General features: G+C 42.3%; 1 protein-coding gene and 1 long non-coding RNA gene across 2 annotated transcripts; one reads left to right on the plus strand and one right to left on the minus strand.

Moving 5' to 3' along the window:
• On the plus strand, positions 1–18,317 carry LOC139111200 (uncharacterized). The gene is made up of 5 exons (XR_011547162.1): positions 1–456; positions 640–862; positions 973–1,236; positions 1,347–1,390; positions 16,867–18,317. It is a non-coding gene; the product is annotated as an uncharacterized lncRNA (long non-coding RNA).
• Positions 3,361–23,898, minus strand: Sdb (SAXO downstream of blistered). The gene is made up of 6 exons (XM_070671308.1): positions 19,275–23,898; positions 15,160–15,443; positions 14,731–15,054; positions 11,806–12,242; positions 11,472–11,674; positions 3,361–11,365 (listed from the first exon to the last, which is right to left on the minus strand). The coding sequence occupies exons 1-6, from the start codon at positions 23,151–23,153 to the stop codon at positions 4,427–4,429; spliced, it is 12,066 nt and encodes a 4,021-aa protein (XP_070527409.1). The 5' UTR covers positions 23,154–23,898; the 3' UTR covers positions 3,361–4,426.

Consider the following 23,898-nt stretch of genomic DNA (forward strand, 5'->3'; position numbering starts at 1 on the left):
GGCGAGGTAGAGCAGCGGGTGAGGGCGAGGTAGAGCAGCGGGCGAGGGCGAGGTAGAGCAGCGGTCGCGTAGCAAAACACCACGCGGTTATAACCTTGTGCGCGCTAGCTGTAAGTCGAGCACGTAGTTAGAACGCACCGACAAATATATTCATTTAATAATCTATCTCGTTTCTGTTTCAGATGAGGAGAAGTTGAAGCACCGCATCCTATTCTAAAAATTCGAGGAGGAGGAGGAGGAGGAGGAGGAGGAAAGGCATTGTGCATTGACGAAGCAGCTCCACGGTAAGAATTATTTTTTTTATTTCTCTAATATTAATAGTTTTTTAATAAATATTCATGTGAACGCTCCTGCAATTTAATATTAATTTTTGTGTTATAGGCTCTACATCCCCGACATCCTGAGAGGAGGAGGAGGCCTCGGAAAGGCATCGGGCATCGACTCAACATCTCGAAGGTAAAGATCACACTTCGGCTTTACATAAAATTAATTGCATTGGTATTTTATTGATGAAAATCTTTTTTTTTAATTATTTAATTGATTAAATGATTTAGAAACGCATAAATAATTTTTTTTTAAGACTGACTTATATTTCCAGCATGTAACTAATTTTTATTTTGTATCTTTTTTCTGTTACAGATATTACCGTTACCGCCGATATCAGTCATCATACGAACCGCAGCCGGTTCGTCGGTCCGTTCGGGAGTGCCGCCAGTTATCGCGCGTTTTTTCTTGCGATTATTTGTTTTACGGGATTGCGTTCGCGAGTTACTTGTGCGCGGAAGGATGGCTCGTCACGTCCCATCTGAGAGGATGAGCAGGCCCACCAGGAGGCATCATGCATCGGCGGAGCAACTTTTAGGTAAGCATCAATTTATGAAATTAAATAAAAAAAAAAAACTTTTATTTTTTTTTTGTTAAACTTATGAACTAACTAGCATGTCTACATTAATTTTTTTCTTTATGTTACAGCCAACGGCCGAATTCTACAACTCCGCTGACGCTCATGCAGATCGGTAAGTCTGTAACCTGTTTTTATTTTCAGGATTTTCTTTTTTCAGCAACGCGGAAAAACAAAACGCGCGAAACAGATCAATAAATTTCGCGGTATTAAAATCACGGTCGCGGTGCTCGCGAGTGACTTGTGCGCGGCGCGGAAGGATGACTCGTCACGTCCCATCTGAGTGGAGGAGCAGGCCTCGGATAGGCATCATACATCGGGGGATCAACTCTTAGGTAAATATCAATTTTTTTAATTAAATAAAAAAAAACTTTTACTTTTTTTTTTGTTAAATTTACAAACTAACTAGCATGTCTACAATAATATTTTTATCTTTATGTTACAGGCACCAACCGAAATCTGCAACTCCGCTGAGGCTCATGCAGATTGGTGAGTGGGTCTCATAATTTTTTTTTTTTTTATAGTTTATAATTAGGGTCTTTTAGAAAATAGCGCGTTCGTGATTTCTTTTAGTATTATATATAATTCCTGTTAATACTATTGCACTTGGATTTCTATAAAACGTACATATATTAAAACAGCCGGTGTTCTTTTTTTTCACCCGTAAAACTAATTGTTCAAAGTTTCACTTCTTACGATTTCCATCCACGGCGGTTCGTTCGTGCGAAGAAAGTTTTACATTGCCGGTCGTCAAAATAAAACGTTCCTTCTGATCGGTCACATCGAAAGTTCGCTGAACGAATTTGAGCAGGATCGAGTAATTAGAGAGGCAACCTATAATTTTCGTGCGAAAGAGACACGAAAGTTGCCCGAAGTGAAACCTTAATCTCGATGTTAAATTTTCGACAACCTCGTTACGGGGGTTAACAACCCCGAGGTTTGACGAGGCACTGAAGCGCGGTGTAAAAATACGCGAGGGTAGGAAAGAGGGAAAAGCGTGAGACGCCGAGTAGCCCACGGGCGCTGGACCATGCTCGTTCCTCTTTCTTTCTCGAGTCGTCGTCGAGAGCGTGACGACGAAGCAAAAGGAGACGGAAAGAACGAGAGATGTTCCGAGGAACAGGTAGTAACGGTACCGCAGCTTCGAGCCGTCTTATTTTATCTCGCATACGTATATCTCGCTGAAATATAACAAATAATTAATATTTTGTCTCGCTTTGATAATATTCCTTGAGCTAAAAAAGTCAACGTTATAATTTATTGATAAAAGAAAAACACCATTAAAAATATTATTACAACATAAAAAATATTTTATAACGTACAGCTATACTTCTTTATTTTTTTTTCTTTTTTTTGATTGATGTTAATTACGTAGCTTATGAGAACAGCTTATAAATGAATTTCTATTTATGATTCACGGATGCCACAACGGTAACAAACATGTATTAGAATACGAAATCTTTACACGTTTAAAAATTCGAAAAATGTATATTTCTTTATTGCGTTATTTATCTTAATCTACAATTCTATACATGGCTTATTCTATAATTTTTTATTCCTCTACTTACAATGATCAATACATATATACAATAATGATCGTATTATAATAAATTTTATTAAGTATCGGTTCGAGCAAAATTATATTATGTCAGATCCAATTCCAGCAAACGATTGCGAACATACGCAAATAAACACCTTGCTTCAATGAATGCGAATGCGACGCTGCAACAAGTTGTTCATTCATATCTATTCACGTTCGTTTGCCGGCTCGATTTAAATTTAACTCGAAATATACATAGTCACATTGAGAAAAACTGCCATACATATTTTACATACTTTACAATCTAGTAAAAATATAAAACAAAATTTTTCTTTCTTTTATATTTATTGATATAATTAATTTTACATATCTCTAAGGTGTGTAAAATCTAGTATACACACCAGAGTTATTATTGTCTTTGCACCCGAGTAAAAAAAAAAAATAATTAGAAACATAAATCGTTTCGTTGAGATCGTTTTCCATATCAGCAATGAGACCGATAAAGCTTGCATTCACATTATTCGCGAATAGCTTATGGCCATGCTAACAGTATTGCTTAGAAGGATCTGATTGTCTTATCAATTATCATATATATACATTTTATTGCAGTAATGGCAGATTCTTTTTCTTAATTTATTTAATATCGACACTCAAACTAGTTTGACAAATTTTATTTTCAATATCGATTAAAATTTTAACTCTTAATAATTTTTTAATTTAATTTTCTTTACAATCTTTTAATAAATTTATAATTAATCCCTATTGTAACTATACATCGAATGTATGTATACAAAAGCACATCGTATTCTAAGTACATACAAATATGAAATAATAATGTCCCTTTATCGTGTGTGGCGTTCGATTGCGCGTGAATACGTTAATAAAATTAATGTAACGGTAGCAAATAAAACTCGTGCAATAAATAATTACAAAATAAGTTTATTCAATTAAAATAAACGTTTGACATAAAGCAAATAAACCGACATCCAAGTGTTGAACCCACTTAAATAATGGTAATCAACGGAACAGAAACAAAAATTACATATCACCTGTTTGATATTTTATTGATACATTTCTTATACGCTGAATAAGTGCGGCGATAAAATAAGCTGAAAATAAAATAAAACATAAGCGAAAAGTTCACTGCTATATAAAAACTATTATAGATGCAACGAAATAGAGTAACGTAATAAGCGCCTATTATCCTAATTATCAGTCGAAAGTAATGTCTCATTAAATTCGACCGTATCATGGATTTAAGCTCTAGTTATTGCTTTGTATACACGTATTTTAAGAAGAAAGGAATACATAACGGGCGGCTATCTGCTCGTCAGCAGACAAATGTTAGTAATCGGTAATCGATATTTATATATCGACCATGTAACTATTTCCATTCGCGACTGCAGCCTAAACAGAAATTGCGTATATTAAGTATATATATTTCAATACCTTATATTTAATATTGCTATACAAGAAATATTTATATCACGATAGATCAAATCTTATCAGTTGATATCGTAATTTAGAAACGACTGTAATATCGTCAATCGTTTATTCTTAGAATTAATTTCTTTTACTGGATATAAAATATAAATTAATTGTTCAACAGCGCGAGATCATCACAGCGTTATTAAAAAAAAATTCTTTACAGTTTAATCTTGGCAGAATTCGAGTATTTTGAAAAATAACGTTCATTATAAGCAATATAATTTTTTAACTTCTATCAACTATAATTCGTAATTGGCAAAATAATAATTAAATAAATATAATCAATTATTATCATATGTGTAATTTACATATAATTTATCATTATGCAAATATTTTTACTTAATGGTCGATATATAATTGAATGTTCAAAACATTATGCACGATAATAATTATCGCGTACAGCTTTTATTTTCTAAGTAAAGTAAAAGTTAAAAATTTTAATTATTCAGCAGAATCGCCGAAAAAGAAAAATGAAATAAAATTACTGATACATTAATTTAATTAGACACGACCGGCATGTAAAACTTATGCTTCTGCGTGTCTCTAGTATGTTTAAATGGTGCCTGTTTGGCCTCCAGAAGAGCAGCTGGACACGGTCCTCTGTGCCTAGGTACATATTCTCTTTTATACATGCTAGAACTAACGGTATTACCGTCGCCTAAATTAATGTGGGATGCGTTTATTTGTTTCTGAACTCTTTCGATTTTCTGGGAACTTTGCGAGAAATTGCCGTAACTCTTTGCCTCGCTCTGAGAATAGAATTTACCGCCGACGGTTAGATTGTCTTGCCGAACGATTCTTTGCGGTCGCTCGTAGCTTGAGGAGGCCCAAGGGTTGACTTCTTTCGAATTTCGGTATAACGAAGTAAAGCTGCGTCTGTCGTTGCTCTGGGTCGAGTTGCTGATGTACTGACCGCTCTCGGCCAAATTCGAAATACTTTTTCGCTGATCCGCCGCCGTGGACGAGATCGTGTGAAGCGCCTCGGTGGAAGTAGTAGCGCCTCGGCGATGAAGCACCGAGTTGTTGACGTCGGCCGACGAGGACGATATTACGTTCTTCCGGTGGTGGCTATGCCTCGCGCCTGAATCAATTTGCGATCGCTCCACGATCGTTTGACCGTTGATCGACTGCCGGAATTCCGGGCTGCTCGAATTATATCGCGCTTGGCTGGAAATCGTGTGCTGCTCGTGTTGCTTCGTCGTCGATCTCTGACGACTTTCCATATGTTGCGCGTTCACGTAATCGCGCTTGGTCATTTCCTGATGATGACGCTCGACGTGATGCTGCCTTTGAAGCTCGCCATGCGTGGCGTCGATCGCGTAACGAGACGTATCTTCCTCTCGCACGACTTGTCGATGATTTATGTTTTGCGATCGCAAATGTTGCTCGCTCGCGTGAGTTCTCTGATGCTGCTCGTGATGCTGATTGGACAGTAATTGGGAGGTCGTTTTTCGCGAATCCACGGGTCCAGATGGCGAAACATCGATCGAATGAGCGGCACGACGATCCGTAACGTGTTGCGTTTGCTGATTATGAGTGACGGTCTGGACATTAGCGTGTCTTTGATCGGAGTGCGCGGCAGTTGACGTACGTTTTACGGTTGTAACGACAGTTCCGTCTGCCAAATTTTGCGACTCTACGATCTTTCTCGTATCAGATTCCATTTGACTTATCTTAGAAGCGACGTCTTTTCCCGCGCGTTTTGTATAAGTATTGTAGTTACGCTGATTTGTCGTAGTCATTGTAGTAACGTCGTCACCGAGCGAGATAGACGATTCCATGTGCCTCCGATGATTTATCGCCTTGCTGGGAGAAGGTTCGTATTTAGAAGGCGTATAAGAGTCTCGGCTAGTCGTCTTCGTTTCCATAGTACCGCTGCTGATTTTTAAGTTGTCTTCGTGCGATTTGACGTCAGCTCGCTCGCCGCGAACCACCGTGTAGGTCGACTTGTGAGACGTTGTGCCTTCGAAACCGCCCGTCATCTTTAGATTATCCTCTCTTTTTACAACTTCAGCTTTCTCCGCTCTCTTAGGCGTGAAGTCGTCGCGTGGGCGCTTAACAAAGTCACCCTCCGGTTTTAGATTATCCGGATGCTTGATCGGCGTTCTTCTCTCCGCGGGGCCGATTACGGTTTTCTGTGGTCTTTCGAAATCTCCTTCCGGTCGTAGATTATCCGGATGCTTTTTGATCGGCGCGCGCTCGCCAACTACGTGCACGTAATCGTCTTTGCGGCGCACGTCAACAAATTCGCCCTCCATTCGGAGATTATCCTCGTGTCTTTTAACATCGACTTTCTCCACTCTCGTGATTATCTTGTAGTCATCTCTCGAACGGTGAATATCCATTTGTCCCTCCATACGTAAGTGATCCTCGTGTCGGCGCACTTCCACGCGTTCTCCATTTACATATTTATAATCATCTTTCGGAGACACTTCCATCTCGCCTTCGGGACGAAGGTTATCCTCGTGCTTGATCGGAGTCCTACGCTCGGCCGGCTCTACCTTTTTCGGGAAACGTTTTGCAAATTCTCCTTCGGGATAAAGATTATCCTTCGGCTTTTTCACGTCCGCTCGGTCGCCCTTCAGCGGCGTGTCTTTTTTCGGTCTACCGGCGAATTCTCCTTCCGGATGAAGATTGTCGGGATGTTTAATAGGCGATCGACGTTCGCCGGGACCAACGGGTGATTTCGCCGGTCTAACAAATTCACCTTCGGGCTTCAAGTTATCTCTCGGCTTCTTGACAGGTGCTCGGTCACCTTTAGTAGGCGCGGTTTCCTTCGGCCGTTGTGCGAAATCGCCTTCCGGTTTCAAATTATCGGGATGTTTAATAGGAGATCTTCTTTCCGCGGGACCTACCGGCGATTTTTCTGGACGTTCAAAATTACCCTCGGGATGCAGATTATCTTCGCGTCTAACAATTTCGCTGCGTTCACCACGAGTAGCTCGGTAATCGTCTCGCCGACGAATGTCAACGAATTCGCCCTCGATTTTTAAATTATCCTCGTGGTGAACGATATCTACACGCTCGCGTTTAGACGTGGTTACGTAGTCATCTCGAGAACGATAAATATCTATATCGCCTTCCATTTTTAAATTGTCTCGGTGTACCACGATGTCAGTTCTTTCTCCTTTAACCGGCTTGTAATCGTCCTTCGGTTTACCTACGAATTCTCCTTCGGGCTTCAAATTATCTTTAGGCTTTTTCTGAACTGGCCGATCGACGCGCTTGGGAACGAAATCATCTTTCGGCCGACCAACGAACTCACCCTCCGGATATAAGTTGTCTTCGTGTCGAATCGGGGTGCGTCGTTCCGCTGGTTTAATCGGTGATTTTTCTGGTCTCTCGAATTCACCTTCCGGTCGTAAGTTATCCTTCGGCTTGGTAACGTCCGCTCTCTCACCTTTCGGCGCTTTTTCTTTCGGACGTTTTTCAAATTCGCCTTCAGGCCGTAAATTATCAGGATGTTTGATAGGGACTCGTTTCTCCGCCGGTCGAATCAAAGTTTTCTCAGGCCTTTCGAATTCTCCTTCTGGTTTAAGATTATCCGCAGGTTTCTTAACGTCCGCTCGGTCTCCTCTCTTTGGAGCTTCTTCCTTGGGTTTCCTCACGAATTCGCCTTCCGGTTTTAAATTGTCGGCATGCTTGATCGGCGTTCTTCTTTCCGCCGGACCGATTGGTTTCCTCTCCGGTCTTTCAAAGTCACCTTCTGGTCGCAAATTGTCCTGCGGTTTTCTTATATCAGCTCTGTCACCTTTTCTCGGCGCTTCCTCTTTCGGTCTAGATACGAATTCGCCTTCCGGTTTCAAATTGTCGTGCGGTTTTTTTACAACGGGTCTTTCGGCGGGCCTAAATTCTTCGGGCTTACGTTTTTCAAATTCACCCTCCGGTTTTAGATTATCAGAATGTTTAATCGGAGAACGACGCTCGGCGGGGCCGATCGGCTTTTTCTCCGGTATTTCAAAATCGCCTTCTGGTCGCAAGTTGTCTTGCGGTTTTTTAATATCGGCTCTGTCACCTTTTCTCGGCGCTTCCTCTTTCGGTCTAGATACAAATTCGCCTTCCGGTTTTAAGTTATCGTGCGGTTTTTTCACAACGGGCCTTTCGGCGGGCCTAAATTCTTCGGGCTTACGTCTTTCGAATTCACCCTCTGGTTTTAAATTATCAGAATGTTTAATCGGAGAACGACGCTCGGCAGGACCGATCGGCTTTTTCTCTGGCCTCTCGAAATCACCTTCTGGTCGCAAGTTGTCTTGTGGTTTTTTAATATCGGCTCTGTCACCTCTTCTCGGCGCTTCCTCTTTCGGTCTAGATACAAATTCGCCTTCCGGTTTCAAATTATCGTGCGGTTTTTTCACAACGGGCCTTTCGGCGGGCCTAAATTCTTCGGGCTTACGTCTTTCGAATTCACCCTCTGGTTTTAGATTATCAGAATGTTTAATCGGAGAACGACGCTCGGCGGGGCCAATCGGCTTTTTCTCTGGCCTCTCGAAATCACCTTCAGGTCGTAAATTATCTTTCGGTTTTTTCACGTCGGCTCTCTCACCTCTCTTTGGAGCTTCTTCTTTAGGACGACGTACGAAATCACCTTCCGGTTTCAAATTATCTTCCGGCTTTTTAATTTCTGGTCGCTCTGCTTTTTTAGGCGAATAATCATCCTTCGGACGGCCTTCGAACGGACCTTCTGGTTTTAAATTGTCGCGATGCTTAACGATATCCATACGTTCGCCCTTAACAACTTTAAAATCATCTCGCGTTCTCGTATCGATAAATTCTCCTTCCATGCGCAAATTATCTTGATATTTAGTAATTTCGGTTCTTTCGCGTATTAAGAAATCTGTATATTCGTCCCTCGATCTGTACGTTTCTATATCTCCCTCCATACGTAAGTTATCCGTGTGCTTCACAACGTCCATGCGTTCTCCACGAACTGGCCGATAATCATCCTTCGGCCGAGCTTCGAACGGGCCCTCCGGTTTTAGATTATCCTCCGGTCGTTTAACTTCTGCACGATCGCCTTTCGTGGGCGTGAAATCTTCCTTTGGTCTAGCAATAAATTCACCCTCCGGCTTAAGATTATCTGGATGTTTCACTGGCGTTCGTTTTTCAGCCGGAACATATTTTTCTGGATAAGGTCTCTCGAATTTACCTTCGGGTTTAAGATTGTCAGTCGGTTTCTTAACTTCTGGCCTTTCCGCTGGACGATATCGTTCTTGTTCGGGCCGTTCAAACTCACCTTCCGGCTTGAGATTGTCCGGATGCTTAATCGGAGTACGCCGTTCCGCTGGACCAACAGGTGTTTTTTCCGGTCTCTCGAAATCACCCTCGGGTCTGAGATTATCTTTAGGCTTTTTGACATCGGCTCTGTCACCTTTCTTCGGCGCTTTCTCTTTCGGTCTCGAAATAAATTCACCTTCCGGTTTTAAATTATCATGCGGTTTTTTTGCAACTGGCCTTTCCGCGGGCCTAAATTCTTCAGGCTTCGGTCTCTCGAACTCACCCTCTGGTTTGAGATTATCGGAATGTTTAATCGGAGTACGACGTTCAGCGGGGCCGATCGGTTTCTTTTCCGGCCGTTCGAAATCACCTTCAGGTTTAAGATTATCTTTCGGCTTTTTGACATCAGCTCTCTCACCTTTTTTCGGCGCTTCTTCTTTCGGTCTAGATACGAATTCGCCTTCCGGTTTCAGATTATCGAATGGTTTCTTTGCAATTGGCCTTTCGGCAGGTTTGAATTCTTCAAGTACCGGTCTCTCAAATTCACCCTCTGGTTTTAGATTATCGGAATGTTTAATCGGAGTACGTCGCTCGGCGGGGCCAATCGGCTTTTTCTCTGGCCTCTCGAAATCACCTTCAGGTCGTAAATTGTCTCTCGGTTTTTTCACGTCGGCTCTTTCTCCTCTCTTTGGCGCTTCTTCCTTAGGACGACGTACGAATTCGCCTTCCGGTTTCAAATTATCTTCCGGCTTTTTAATTTCTGGTCGCTCTGCTTTCTTAGGCGAATAATCATCCTTCGGACGGCCTTCGAACGGGCCTTCAGGTTTTAAATTGTCGCGATGCTTAACGACATCCATACGTTCGCCTTTAACAAATTTAAAATCATCTCGCGTTCTCGTATCGATAAATTCTCCTTCCATGCGCAAATTATCTTGATATTTCGTAACTTCGGTTTTTTCGCGTATTAAGAAATCAGTATATTCGTCTCTCGATCTATACGTTTCTATATCTCCTTCCATACGCAAATTGTCGGTGCGCTTTACAACATTCACGCGTTCTCCACGCACTGGTCGATAATCGTCTTTCGGCCGTCCTTCGAAAGGTCCTTCCGGTTTTAAATTATCTTCCGGTTTCTTGACATCCGCACGAATGCCTTTAGTCGGCGTGAAATCTTCTTTCGGCTTACCGATAAATTCACCTTCTGGCTTGAGATTGTCTGGATGTTTCACCGGCTTTCGTTTCTCGGCCGGAGCGTATTTTCCGGGACGCGGTCTCTCGAACTCACCTTCCGGCCTTAAATTATCCACCGGCTTTTTAACTTCTGGCTTTTCCGCCGGGCGGAAACCCTCCGGTCGCGGCCGCTCGAACTCACCTTCGGGTTTGAGATTATCCGCATGTTTAATCGGAGTACGTCTTTCCGCTGGACTAATAGGCGCTTTCTCCGGTCTCTCAAAATCGCCTTCGGGACGTAGATTGTCTTCCGGACGTTTAGCTTCTGGACGTTCGGCACGCTTCGGCAAATAATCATTTTTTGGACGTCCTTCGAACGGGCCTTCCGGCCGCAAGTTATCGTTATGTTTAATAGGCGTTCTACGCTCGGCAGGCTTGAACGGTTCGACTTCTCTGTCCGGAAACTCTCCTATTGGAAACAGATTATCTGGGTGACGAACGACAGATGCTCTGTCACCAGGACCGTAAGGTATTGTCTCAGGTCTTTCAAAGTCGCCTTCAAGATGTAAATTGTCCGGATGCTTGATCGGGGTGCGTTTCTCGCCAGGAGTATATTGACTCTTCGGGCGATCTGTAAAATGACCTTCCGGTCGTAAATTGTCTTTCGGTCGCTTTACTTCGGGACGTTCCGCTCTCTTCGGGATAAAATCATCTTTAGGACGTCCTTCGAATGGCCCTTCAGGTTTCAAATTATCTTTAGGTTTTTGCGGTTCTATTCTCGGCATTAATATTGGTTTAACGTAATCATCTTTCGTGTGAGGCAGTGCTTCAAAGGGCCCTTCGGGTTTTAAATTGTCAGCTCTTTTAATAACCGTGGTACTTTTGTAATCCGTCTGATCGAAAGTGCGATATTGTTCCTGAGTGGTCGTAGTACTGTCAATGATGTCGGTTTTACTATAAAATCGATCGATGTCTTCGGGATATTTTGGTCGCCACTGAGGTTCACGCTCGACAACGTGAGTTTGAAAATCTTCTTTGATATGAGAGGTACCCTGCAAGATAATTTTTTTTAATAATAAATTAAAAAACAGAGAAACACACAATCGTAAAAATTCTCATTAAAACAAATTTGAAAATTCTATTCTTATGACTACCAACCGTGAATTCACCCTCTCCCACGGTGAGATTGTCCGTTCGTTTAATTATTTCAGCGCGTTGAATACTGCGATGATCAATGTATTGCGATCGCGTCGTCGTTTCATCAATAAAGTCACCTTCTATCTTCGTATAAGTATTGCGACGTATCGGATTTGGTCGTTCACCAGGAGTGCCCGTGAAAACCAGCTCAGTTGTTGTCACAGCTAAAAAATAAAAAAAAAATGTTTACATCAAGTAAACGATTTTTTAGCATTCATAATTTTAAGCGAATTTAAAATATAAAAAATATTCTTAATAAATTTGCAAGTAGGATCAAACAAATATTAAAACTTACTATCAAAGTCGCCTTCAAATTTCAAGTTGTCCCGCGGCTTCGTGATCGGCGCTCGTTCGCCAAACTTTGGAGCTTCCTCTCGAGGCTTACCGACAAATTCGCCCTCAGGTCTGAGATTGTCCTGCGGTTTCTTCACGGGTGCCCTTTCACCCCTCGTGGGCGCCTCTTCTTTCGGCCTTCTAGCAAATTCACCTTCCGGTTTGAGATGATCTTGCGGTTTCTTAACCGGCGCTCTTTCGCCTTTAGTAGCTACGTAATCGGTTTTCCTCTGCCCGATGAACTCTCCCTCCGTACGCAAATGATCTTCGTGATGATATTTCGTTTGCTTCTCCACACGCTTTTCATCGTAATCCTGACGATAGGAGGTCACGGTGTGCATCGACTCGTCGTAAGAAATCTCGAATTCTTGAGGAAAATTGTGCGGGCAACGGTGACGTCTAAAATACCATCACTGTTTGTTAAAATTCAGCAGGGCACAAAGCGACAATTACATTTTACAAATTGCACGGGGAATAAATACGTTTTAAAAAAACGTCGTATCAGTTAACATTATACGATTATATTTATAATCAGCATATCGCGTTTTATTTAAATGAAATCTATTCTTGTTACATTTGCGACATATGCTTGTTTAATATTAATAGGAAGGAAAGAAAGCAAAAAATTCTTATCCGCTTGTATTCGTTTGAATAAAGCTGGTGCATAACAAAGGCTTGGCGCATGTAGAGATTTAAATACGATGCCAAAAGGCATCAATCCTTTTATAATGAGTTTAAAGGTCTTATTGGGACTTTAAATGTCTTGTTATTCTTCGAGCTGGTATTTGCAGCACGCGTTACCGTATGCGACAGACGTAGAAGAAATTTGCGATCATATTACGAATTATGTAGCTCATTTGATACATTTAAAAATATCGTATCCAATTGTCCTAGCATCACGTTATATATTATAATTAAAAACATATTTGTTCAAAGTTGTTGCAAACTGAATAGATTACGCGTTTTATTTAGCGCTAATTAGTTTATTAATTAAGTTTAAAGTATGCGAGTTTGTTTCGTGGACGTGATGCAGTAGGAAAAGCCTTTATTAGTCAAATGACCTATATAGCGCATTAACGAGATGCATTCTCACGTAAATTAAGTTTGTTATTGATACATATTCAATTAATTAAACATTCTTCGGTTTGATCACAAGAATACTGATTAAGTTCTTTATAATGCAATTATAATGAAAGTTTTAAATACCTTCGCCTATAATGAAATTTAATTTAGTATGTACTTAAAACTTTATTGAGCGATGAGTGACGTCTCTTTCGACGTTGATCGTATTAATTAGCGAAAAGCTTCTTCTTTCTGTGAAAGAGATCAATTGGGTTCTGTTGAATGTTTCAATGGTTAATTACTATAAACGATATGGAAAAAAAAAAAGGAGACAAACATAGAAACTTTCGATATTTTATGCAACGCGGTTCGATTAGTTTAACAATAATTTACGCGAAATATTTTACTTCCATAATTTTATCGAGCAATGTTAAAATGCGCTCTCGTTGTTCTTTTTCGCCCTTTCTTTGTCGTCAGATATTACAAAACGCAATTCCGTAAAAGCTAGACTTGGTCAAAGTCGAGAGTGACGGTATTTTTTTATTGGATAAAACCATGTCGCACAACACATCGCGAACATCCTTTTAGAACCGCGTTAAACGAAAAAAGAGAAGTTTCGAGCTGCTCTCACAGTTAAGCAGACTTACGCAGAAATTTCCAACGACTAATCGCCTACGAGTAGACAAACTGCAATTACTTCTTGAGACGGCAACGACACGACTAATTTTCTGCGGACTTATACCTTTCGCTCGGGAATCTATCTGCATTACGAGTTGCGATCTGGGTCAAGATTTTCAATTTGACAAGTCAGAATTTATAGATACATATATTAATAATAAATATCGTAAAAAAAGAAAATCTAAATAAAATTATAAAACTTGACCAGATATCAGAAGAGAAATTTATCTTTCATCGATATTAAAAAAGAAAAAAATATAAAGAGGTATAAAAAAAAATTCTGCATTTGTATCCAGAATTAGCTATTGTCCTTGAATGAAGTGATAAGTATTCTTAAAATATGTTGATATGTCCAACGCAATTACTGAAGCAGTATAGTAAATTTGTACGATTCGTCACCGTCATACAAAGCCACGTAGGTTGGAAAGTTCCAATAAGGAAGGAATCGTGCGATGACTTGCCATCGCCCAGAACAACTTTCCGTAAAAGGATCTGTCTCGTGTCCTACTTTTGCACATTATATATACATATATAGTGTTTTCTAAGTAAAAAAAATCTACGTGTATGATACTGCTGCTTTCTTATAAGATCAATAAATACGTAATCAATTTTTTTAAGCAAGAAATGAATAAATTAAAGACGTTCTCTAGTAACGATAATCTAATAAAGTAGATAAAATTGTTTTTGAAAACAAAATTATAATCAGGGATAGACAGGAAATAATGAACAATACGTTTTATATTGAAACAATAATAAATCAAACGTAATAAATACATTTGTACGTAATAAACCCGGTTTTGAATAGATTGCTGCAATGAATTTAATAAACTAGGAAATATGGCCTTGAAGACAATCTCCCGTTCCTCTCCTCAATTTGCATCTCGACTCAAGCAAGTTTTGTATTCTGATCTTGTTAATAATGTTTGGAAGTAGGTCAACCATGTTCCTCTCCGCAGCGAACGTGCAGATAAGTTAAATTAAATCGTACTTGCACTAGCGCCATAGTTGTTAATTATATTAACTCGTGAAATGTCTATCGATATTCAAATATCAAAATTGATGCGCGTCAAAGAATAATTAATTAAAGCGGAGAAATTTTTAATTTTCGATTTAGCCGACGGTATAATATTCGAATAGGGAAACTCACCCGCAAGTGCAAATCTCACAAATGCACTGTTCCTTCAGAGGAATCTTCGACAATACATCCGGCACCGGCATCGGCTTCGGGTTAGTTACATCTTCATCGAGAGAGTCTGGACTCTGATCCCCGCTTTTCGGCTTTTCGAATCGAATAGATTTAGGCATTTCCGCGTGCGGTCTCTTTTCCGTATGTTTTGCTGGACCAGAATCTTTGTCAGGTTTTCTAGATGGTCTTTCTTCGGGACGGCTCGGTTTGCCGGCCGCAGGTTTTCTCGTCGGCGATGTATAATCCCGAGACTTTTCCGGCGACTTCGGTCGGATTTCAGAGGGCCTGCAAAATCAATTATATTTTTTTTTTTATCGTACAAATATATTCTTGAAAGGTACGAATTATTTTATGGTAAAATATATAAGCTTGACTTTTTTTTTTATTCACCTGCCATGGTCTGTTGGCCGTTGAGGACTTCTCTCGCGCTGCGGTGGTCGGCTAGGCTTCCCAGCGGTTGGAGTCGGTTTCTGTCGATCGTCATCCCGGAGTCCAGGTATTCCACGAGGATAACCGGGCCTCTCCGGCGACGGCTTCCTCGTGGAATCCGTTGGAGACCGGGATGTCGGGCCGGTGACAGTATCGAATCGGGTGTCGTTAATGACATCCCGCGCTACCATACTAGTCACCTGCTCTTTGTCGATAAATTTCTTCGTTGACTCGGTGACATCTCTCTGAAAAGTGCGATAAAAATTAATTTTCTAATTACTCCACATTATTATAAATTTTATTACACCAACGATATTTATTTTTTAAGAATCTGTCCCCAGATAATTAGTAAAATAATTAACCAATTAATATCCTAATACGGTCAACATTTGCAATAATTATTCATTTGCTAATGATAGTGACGCTTATACGCAAAGCGCAAACTGCGTTATTAATTATTACACGTACTATGGTATCGAATATTACCGCGCTCCTGTAAATTAATAATCTAGGATTTTAGCAGCATTGGCGTCGGTCTGACACTTTGATCGTACTATAAGAAAGCGGTTGCATTGATACGGCATACATAAATGTCACATATAAATGATCGGTCGCGGCAGACTTTACTTGTAGACTTTAGCGCTACTTCGCTCGGGTGACGATAGCGTGGCGACGTTATTCCGATTTGCCTGAAGTCAATGTCATACCAATTATTTGAAAAATGTAGATCGACAATACTCGATCAACATGCTAATCATAAATGCTGGATGATAGCACGTTGGCAAAGACTTTGAGGCGCAATAACGGCGTAAATGCGGCTCCGTTTTTCCGCGGGCGTTCATTACGAGCTTCAAACGTGCTGCATAATGAGCGCCGCGAGCATGAACGAGATTAGGAACGTCGGGTAATGCTTACTTCGACAGAATGCAGGTAACACGAGATAGATATGTGTACGGCTTTTATGTGCACGCTTATGGCGTATCGTGTTACGTTCTTATCGAGCCGTACTTTTAACTACGATTTAATTTTATTAACGGCATCGCTGTCACGCCCCGAAATAGATTGCGAGTGATACTACCGGCAATGTAAAAATAATTTGTATATATAGAGAATTTTATTTTACAAATATTGAAACGTAGAGAGCTTCTTTTTGTAATTTTAACAATTTTTTTTATGAACACCTGTGACGCTCGACGCTTTATTTAGTGAATATCGATTCGTTATACTCAGAAGTACGCTCGCTCTTAAATCAAGTTCAACAACGAAGCAAATAACATTTGTTGATACTATTAACTAAATCCTTTGCTTGATTTTTAACGAACGTAATTCGCATAAAGCACATCAGACGAAGTTTTGGCATTTAATTAGCGGTTTAAGTAGCTTCGGTCTTTAAGCTGATTGCCTCTCCTCGACGATATTGAGAGTTTACCCATAATGAAGCTCGTTTATATAATTTGAATTTTACGTGTTTTCGTGATGGAGTATGAATCCAAGAAGTTTTGCATTAAAAATAATCCTTTGGGTTGCGGTTTTAAAGTAACTAAAAATTCCTTTTATAAAAAAATTGGTGTTAACTATCGGCTTAGGATGCAATTAAAAGCGCGTGCATTTTTTTTTAATGAATATTTGTAGCATCTCTAAAATTAAATTTTTTATTTTATGTTACAGGAATCAACAGAACTTTGCAACTCCGCTGGATTTCATCCAGACTGGTAAGTCGCATTTTATTAATGTTCATATTTCGAAAAATATGTTGACGTGATTACGTCGTCTTTAACAAATTATCACATTTATCGATGCCGTAATGTGTATGACACGGCGAGATATTGCGCGCGCGTGCGTCATCATAAAATAATAACCATGAATCGCGACGAGAAAACGCGATCACGCGTGTTCGCATACATATCATCGTGTCTTGATGCAAGTAGGCCACGCTTCGCTCTAGGTGTTTGCATGTTGAACAATCAAAAACAACGGCGGGGGTGTTTAGCGTAGCGTAGGGATGAACTAGCTGTTTCGAATAGCGACGCCGTAAAAATTGTAATCGTAAAATGTGCCCCGCTAGGCGTTTTTACGACCCGAGATTTATGGAGGGAAGATATATGTTGGGCATTCCATTCACAGAGCGGTAGATGAGGTAATACTTACGGGAAACACGTGTGTAGAGCTTACTAAAGCATTTTATCGATCATCTCGAGACCTCGGAGTTAAAGTCACGGGTGGGAAAATTGGAACGAGCTGTTTTAAAGAAACGGTACCTGCCCGTGTGATGGAGAATAAGTTATGAGGGTTCTATTTTTAATTCGAGTGTAAATGTGCGAGCCTATCGCAAATTACTAGCGCAGTTTGAGTTACGCGGGCAGGGTAAAGCACCGAGTACACCGACGTCGACGTTAGACGACTTGAACTTCGAAGTACCGGTCCCTTAATATTTGCGAGATGCTACGTGAAGTTTCAGATTGTTCCGAGCATCGTCGGTTAAGAAATTCATCGCTGTTAACGGCAAAAAGTATACCCTGAATATTCAATGAGTAACATGTACACACGTTAATCGAACGATCTTACGAGGCGCGGTACAAAATTTTACCTTTAATTGTGCAAAATTAAAACGCGAGAGAAACAAAAAGATTTTTTTAATAATATTAATTGAGGAAATAGAAAGAATCAAGTTTTTTTTTTTTGTTAGAAATTTTAAATTTCAATCTTCGAAGAACTATTTTAATTTTATTGGAAAAGCCCCGAAGTATCATCTGTTGTATTAATCTTTATGTTCGATATCGATCCACATTCTGTGAAAACGCGTACTTTCTGCCGACGCAATGCGGCCGCGGTGCAAAACTCGTTGATATCACGATTTCGTATTTACTGATTAAATCAATATTGAGTTTTATAGCATAATATGCAGCGAATATACAAGATATGTTAAAACGATAATATATATATACATATATATATATATATATATAAATTTCCGTTATTCAGTTAAGCCATTATTATTTTATTAAATGTTATCGGTCGTTGCCATCGATACTGTAACTGGCGACGAGTGACGTCAATGCACACGTGTCTCTCAGCGTAGCATCTCTTAAACTAAGATTTTTGTAGTACTTGAACGGAGGGACTGTGATAAGCGAGACGGTAACGCATAAAATTCAATTGGCCATGCATTAAAAGAGTTATATCAAGCGATGATATCACTGCCGAAACTGCTTATATTGAATGCAATTATTATAACTCTGTATTCGTTTGATCGAGCTTAATTGGAGGTAACATTACCTACGTTTATACATATCCGCGATAGAAGCAATTCCAAACTTTTTTTTTTTTTTATATAGAAATGCGAATAATCGTAATAATATTTTAATATAACAATATAAATGTACATTTTCGTATTACGTAATAACGGGTTGACGATTTAAGACGATTATGATATAACGATTGAGCTGGAGTATGTCAGGTAGAATCGTATTTCATGTGTGAAATATCGGTTTTCGCTCAGCTCACTTTGTAATAGTTCGATGAATCGCGGCTTAGTCGTGCAGAAATTCGTATTTATCAAAAACGCAATATACGTATGTACACTCCGTGTGTTTTAAACGCGCGAGCGATTTAACAAAATTTTTCTTCTTATTTTTTTTTTTTTTTCTCCTACACACTTGACCCTTCTGCGAATCGCCGTATTACGTCATATTTATTTTCGACGGCACCACGTACGTGAACCTACAACCTTCGCTCGGTTTGGAAGTGAAAGTATCGTTCGAACCTCTTCCGCAAGGACTGAGCGTAAAATGTCTCGATAAAGTATCGCTCACTATCTGGCGCCGGGACGAGAAATTAATACGTGAGAGTTTAAATATATCACCAAGATAAAATAATTTATTAATTATCCGACTGCGTTTCTAAAAATAGACATTGTAGCAGAGGTAATTTTTTTTAATTTAATTTAAATTAATTTAAATTAATTTAATTTAATTTTTAAAATTTAACTATTGCTCGGGGAAATCGGGTCGAGCTGTGGTCTTAGCAATTTCCCGCGGACAGTTAATGAAGAAGCATTTTAATTCGCAATTACTCACCGCATCCTTGCGTACGTCTGTCGTAAATTCAGCGATGATACGCTCGTCTTTAACATCGCGCACGTCTTGCACAGAAGTGAATCTTGAAGACTGATCGATTACGTAAGAGGATTGCTGAAGCACCTCGGATGTACGCGCGATATCCGCGCGTGTGATATCCGCGACATCCTCGATGTATTTGATTTCCGTGACGTTTCTTGTAGTTTCTCCGTCGGCTGGCTTAAGCGAGATTGCAGTTGGCTTTTTTTCTTTATCAATTGGTTTTCGTTCGTCTACTGGTTTCTTCGGTGTTTCAGTCGGCTCTGTCGGCTTCTTTCGCGTATCTTGAGGTTTTTCGTACACGAAAGAACCGTCCCAAGTGGAAGCGCCCGGCTTCGACGGCCGGTGCGTTCTGTCGACCGGACTCTTTTGCGGCTTTTCGTCTTTAGGCTTCTTAGTATCTTCCGGACGTTGTCGAGGCAAAGGTTTAGGCTCTTTGTCGGAAGGCTGTCTCGGTTTTTCGTAATTAATCGGATACGTCTTGTCCAACGAACTGTCTGTGATGTAAATTTTAGATATATTCGACGAGTCGTATGTCTTCGAATCGGCAAAGCTTGATATATCTTTCGACGTGTTCAATATAGTGATGGATGTTTTGTGATCGCTTGGTTTTTCTTTAAACGGGCTTCGCTTATCCGCAGGTGTGCCTTTCGGTGCCTTTCGATCTGATTTTTCGTACACGAACGATCCGTCCCAAGTCGAAGCGCCCGGCTTCGACGGTCGATGCGATCTGTCCGGACTTTTATGCGATTTGAATTCTGTAATATCTTCCGGACGTTGCCGAGGCGATGGCTTTGGTTCTTCCGCTTTGTTTTCTGTATTTTCTCTGATAAAAATTTTCGATACATTTGAAGAATCGTACGTCTCCGAATCGGCGACGTACGTCCGTTCGACCGTGACGGAGCTCGTAGAATAATCGGCCGTGCTCGTTACGCCCTTCGACGTATCCAATATCGTAACTGTTCTGTGATCGACAGGTTGGCCGGACGGTTTTTCTTTAATTGAACTTCGTTTATCTGCTTTTCCCAGATTATCTTTCAGTGGCTTTTTATCGCCCGGCTTTCTATCTTCCGGTTTTTCATACGCGAACGATTCGTGCCGCGCTGACGTGCCTGGTTTCAAAGGTCGATAACTTCTCTCGTCCGCGCGAAATTCCTTCTCGTGGCTTTTAACAGTGGTCTCTTTAACGTCGGTGGCAGTAATTACGTCACTGCTAGGCAGACTCTTCGCTGGACTACGAGGGCTTTCTTGAATAGTCACCGTTTTTTGCGTCGTTATCGGCTGACCGTCGCGAATAACAACAGTTTCGACGGAAGTCGTTGAGAAATCGACGTTCGAAGAATCCGTGTAACTTTCATGCATCTTTGATCGCTCTATAACGAAAGAATTTTCTGCGGTCTCCGACGTGCCGGATACGTCCCGGGTGACATCTCGAAGGTCGATAGTAATCTCGCTAATGTGCTTTTTGGGTGTCTTCTTGCTATCAGTTGGTTTATCTGGTCCACTGTCAGTAGATTCTCGACTAGACGGTCGCTTCGTCTCGGGCGATTTTTCCAGCACGAAAGTTCCGTCCCACGTCGATGATCCGGGCTTGACGCTTCGCAGATCTCTATCTTTCGGCGTCTTCTCCGGACTTCTGGATCGTGGGGATGGGCTGGTACGACGATCCGCCGAAACTTTGCTCCGCGACGTATCGTCGAATCTAATCTTCGTCTCGATGGGACGCCCCTCGTAAACCACCGTCTCGTATATCGTGGACATGCTGGCATCTCTGGCGTCCACGAAACTCTGCTGACTCGATGAATGCTCGACGATGTAAGAGGTGTTCGTAACATCCGCCTCGTTGATCGAATTATCTTCCGTAACGTCCCGGATGTCGATGGTTTTTACCGCACGTTTGTCCTCCGGTCTTCGCCGATTATCAGGCGTCACTGGTCGCTCGTAGACGAAAGTGCCGTCCCAGGCGGACTGACCTGGCTTGTAACAGCGCGAGGTCGTGTCGACTTTTCCATGCCTTTCCGGAGTCTTAGGAGCGCGCGCGATTTTATCCTCGGGTCCATCTTCCTCCAAAATAACCTCCGACACCGACGTGACCTTTTCAACGTTCTTCTTATCGCTGGTAATCGCGTATTCGACGATGTAAGACGCGGAAACAGACTCTGATACGTTCGAAACGTTTTGCTCCTCGGTGACGTCTTTAACGTCCACGGAATCGTGACGTTTCTCCGTTCTGCGGACAACGGTGACGTCCGACGGATTTTTCGCGTCGTCTCGCAATTTCTCGACGACTTCGCCGGGTCGACCTGGTTTCCGCTGCGGGCTGGATACGCGAACAGAAGACACCTCCTTCGGCGTACCGTCGACATGGATCGAACTCTCCCTGCTCGCATCATGTCGTTCTTCAGAAATGAATCTGGTGCTGTCGGTGGCACCTTTTACGACGCGCGTACTCGTAGATGACTCCTTGTATGTACCGTCCGCATTCTTTTCCCTGAAATCGCTTCTTTGCGTGGTTTCCACGATATTACCGTCGCGACCGTGAGACACATTGACGTCGGCATCGTTACGTCGTTTCGACTGCGCCGCAGTTTCTTCTACGACGAACCTGCCGTCCCACGCCGAGTCGCCGGGTTTCGAGTAACGGGCCGGTCCTTTCGGGTGTTCTTCATTCGCGAAATCCGTCGTGTCTGCGGCGGCTTTCTCGGACGTGGCGCTGCGAAAATGAGCCGCGGATCGTTTACTCTCGTCGACGATTGTTTTCGAATTCCGAGTCACGCTTGAATTCGAAGATACGATCTGATCGGTGACGTCAGTCGAGGAAGTCACCTGGGTGACTTTAACGCTCGCTTCGCTGTCCCCGAGAATTTTCGAGCTCGCCGTTTTATCGACGATTGTTTTGCCCTTTGGAGTGGTGGGTTTCTCGTAGACAAACGTGCCGTCCCACGTGGACTGGCCGGGCTTGTTGCAGCGCGTCGGCGTCTCGATTCTCTCCGGCTTTAAATCACCGCGCGTACTCTTATCGCCGATCTTCTTGACGTCATCGGTATTTTTACTCGCGGAAGGTGCGATCGTGAGCTCGCTGTCGACTTCCCGGCTCGACGTGGACGTCACCCTGCCGTTGTCGTCGACCTTCTCGCCCGTTTCGCGTATTCTCGTGGTGCTCGACATCGTCTGGCCATTCTTCGTTACGGCTTCGTTCGTTTCGCTGCTCGCGCGAGTATTCTCGGTCGACCTCGATGATGTCTGAACCGCGGGAACGCGAGCTCCATTTTTAACGTCGTGAGAAACCGCGGTAAATCGACGTCCGCTGCGATCCTCGCTCGTTGACGAACTCTCGACCGAGAGACTAGAGGAACTCGATTGCTGAACGATAGACTGAGATGCGCTTTGACTTTGCACGGAGTGGCTGACTCGTTCGGTCATATCTCCGTGAATCGCGCGACTTTCCGAAAGAGATGTGCTCGCGTGCTTACGCGGGGTCTCGTGCGTCGTTTTCGCTTGCTTAATCGATTGCACCTGCTCGCCGGCTATGAAGTCTTGAGAGCTTTTTCCGCTCCTCCGGGTGGACGAGCTCTGCTGGACGGTCTGCGGAGGCGTCTCGATAACTTTGATAACGTTACCTTTCGAATCCATGATGACCTCGCGGCTGCCGCTGGTCACCTCCACCAAGCTGCTTCTGGATTCGCTCTCCTTAACCCGATTCGATTCCTCCACAACGCTGCTCGAGGACACGACCTCGATTGCCTCAGTCGTCACGTCCGAGGACGTCGACGCCACTTCGTTCTTCGCGGTTCCCGTGTTCTTCGTCTTCGACATTGTGCCCTTCTTGTGAATAGTCATCGCGCTTTACGTCACCTTCACGGCTCGATCGTTTCTTCTTCTTCTTTTTTTTTTTCCTGATTCTCAATCTCAACAATTTTTTCACACAAGACTCGCGATCGTTTCGACGCTTTTAAAAAAAAATTAATTTTTCTTAAACGAACACCTACTGCCGACTGGCGTTAATTTTCTAATCACTTCAACTCAGCCACCGTTCTTAGAATCTAAGTAGAAAAATGCCTTTGCTTATCGCCGGCGCACAACTGTTTATCATCGGCACTTGGTTATAACTACGTTACACCGCTCGCTCGCACACGCTCGCGCCACTCATCGGGCCTCCCGGACGAACTGAAGCTCGGCTGTAACCGGCCTCGTTTACAAACTCGTTTCTTCTGTATGATTCTCGGGACTTTCTCGCCGTTGTATACATGCGCGTGGTTCCGCGCGTGCTTCTTCCCTGTCGCGCCTCGTAAAGTTCGAAATTCTTTCTCCGCGGCCGCTCGGGACCCCGGCTACAGAAGTTGGAGAGATGCGGACCGACGTTCACGGTCCGATATTGCGAGTCGATGTGGCATCCGCGGTTACTCACCGCCGCTGGTCTAGGTGACCACACGGTTCTCCACCTTTCCTCTCTCCCGTCACTGACACTGACATATACCAACCATGGATCTTTTATGCCTGGAGAACACCGCGGCACCCCTACTTTCCGCGACGCGGCGGTGCCTCGGCGTGCTCGCCCGTACGTGGTCCGTTCGTTCGGCGTGGG

Source organism: Cardiocondyla obscurior, linkage group LG23, assembly GCF_019399895.1.
Source record: "Cardiocondyla obscurior isolate alpha-2009 linkage group LG23, Cobs3.1, whole genome shotgun sequence".
NCBI lineage: Eukaryota > Metazoa > Arthropoda > Insecta > Hymenoptera > Formicidae > Cardiocondyla > Cardiocondyla obscurior.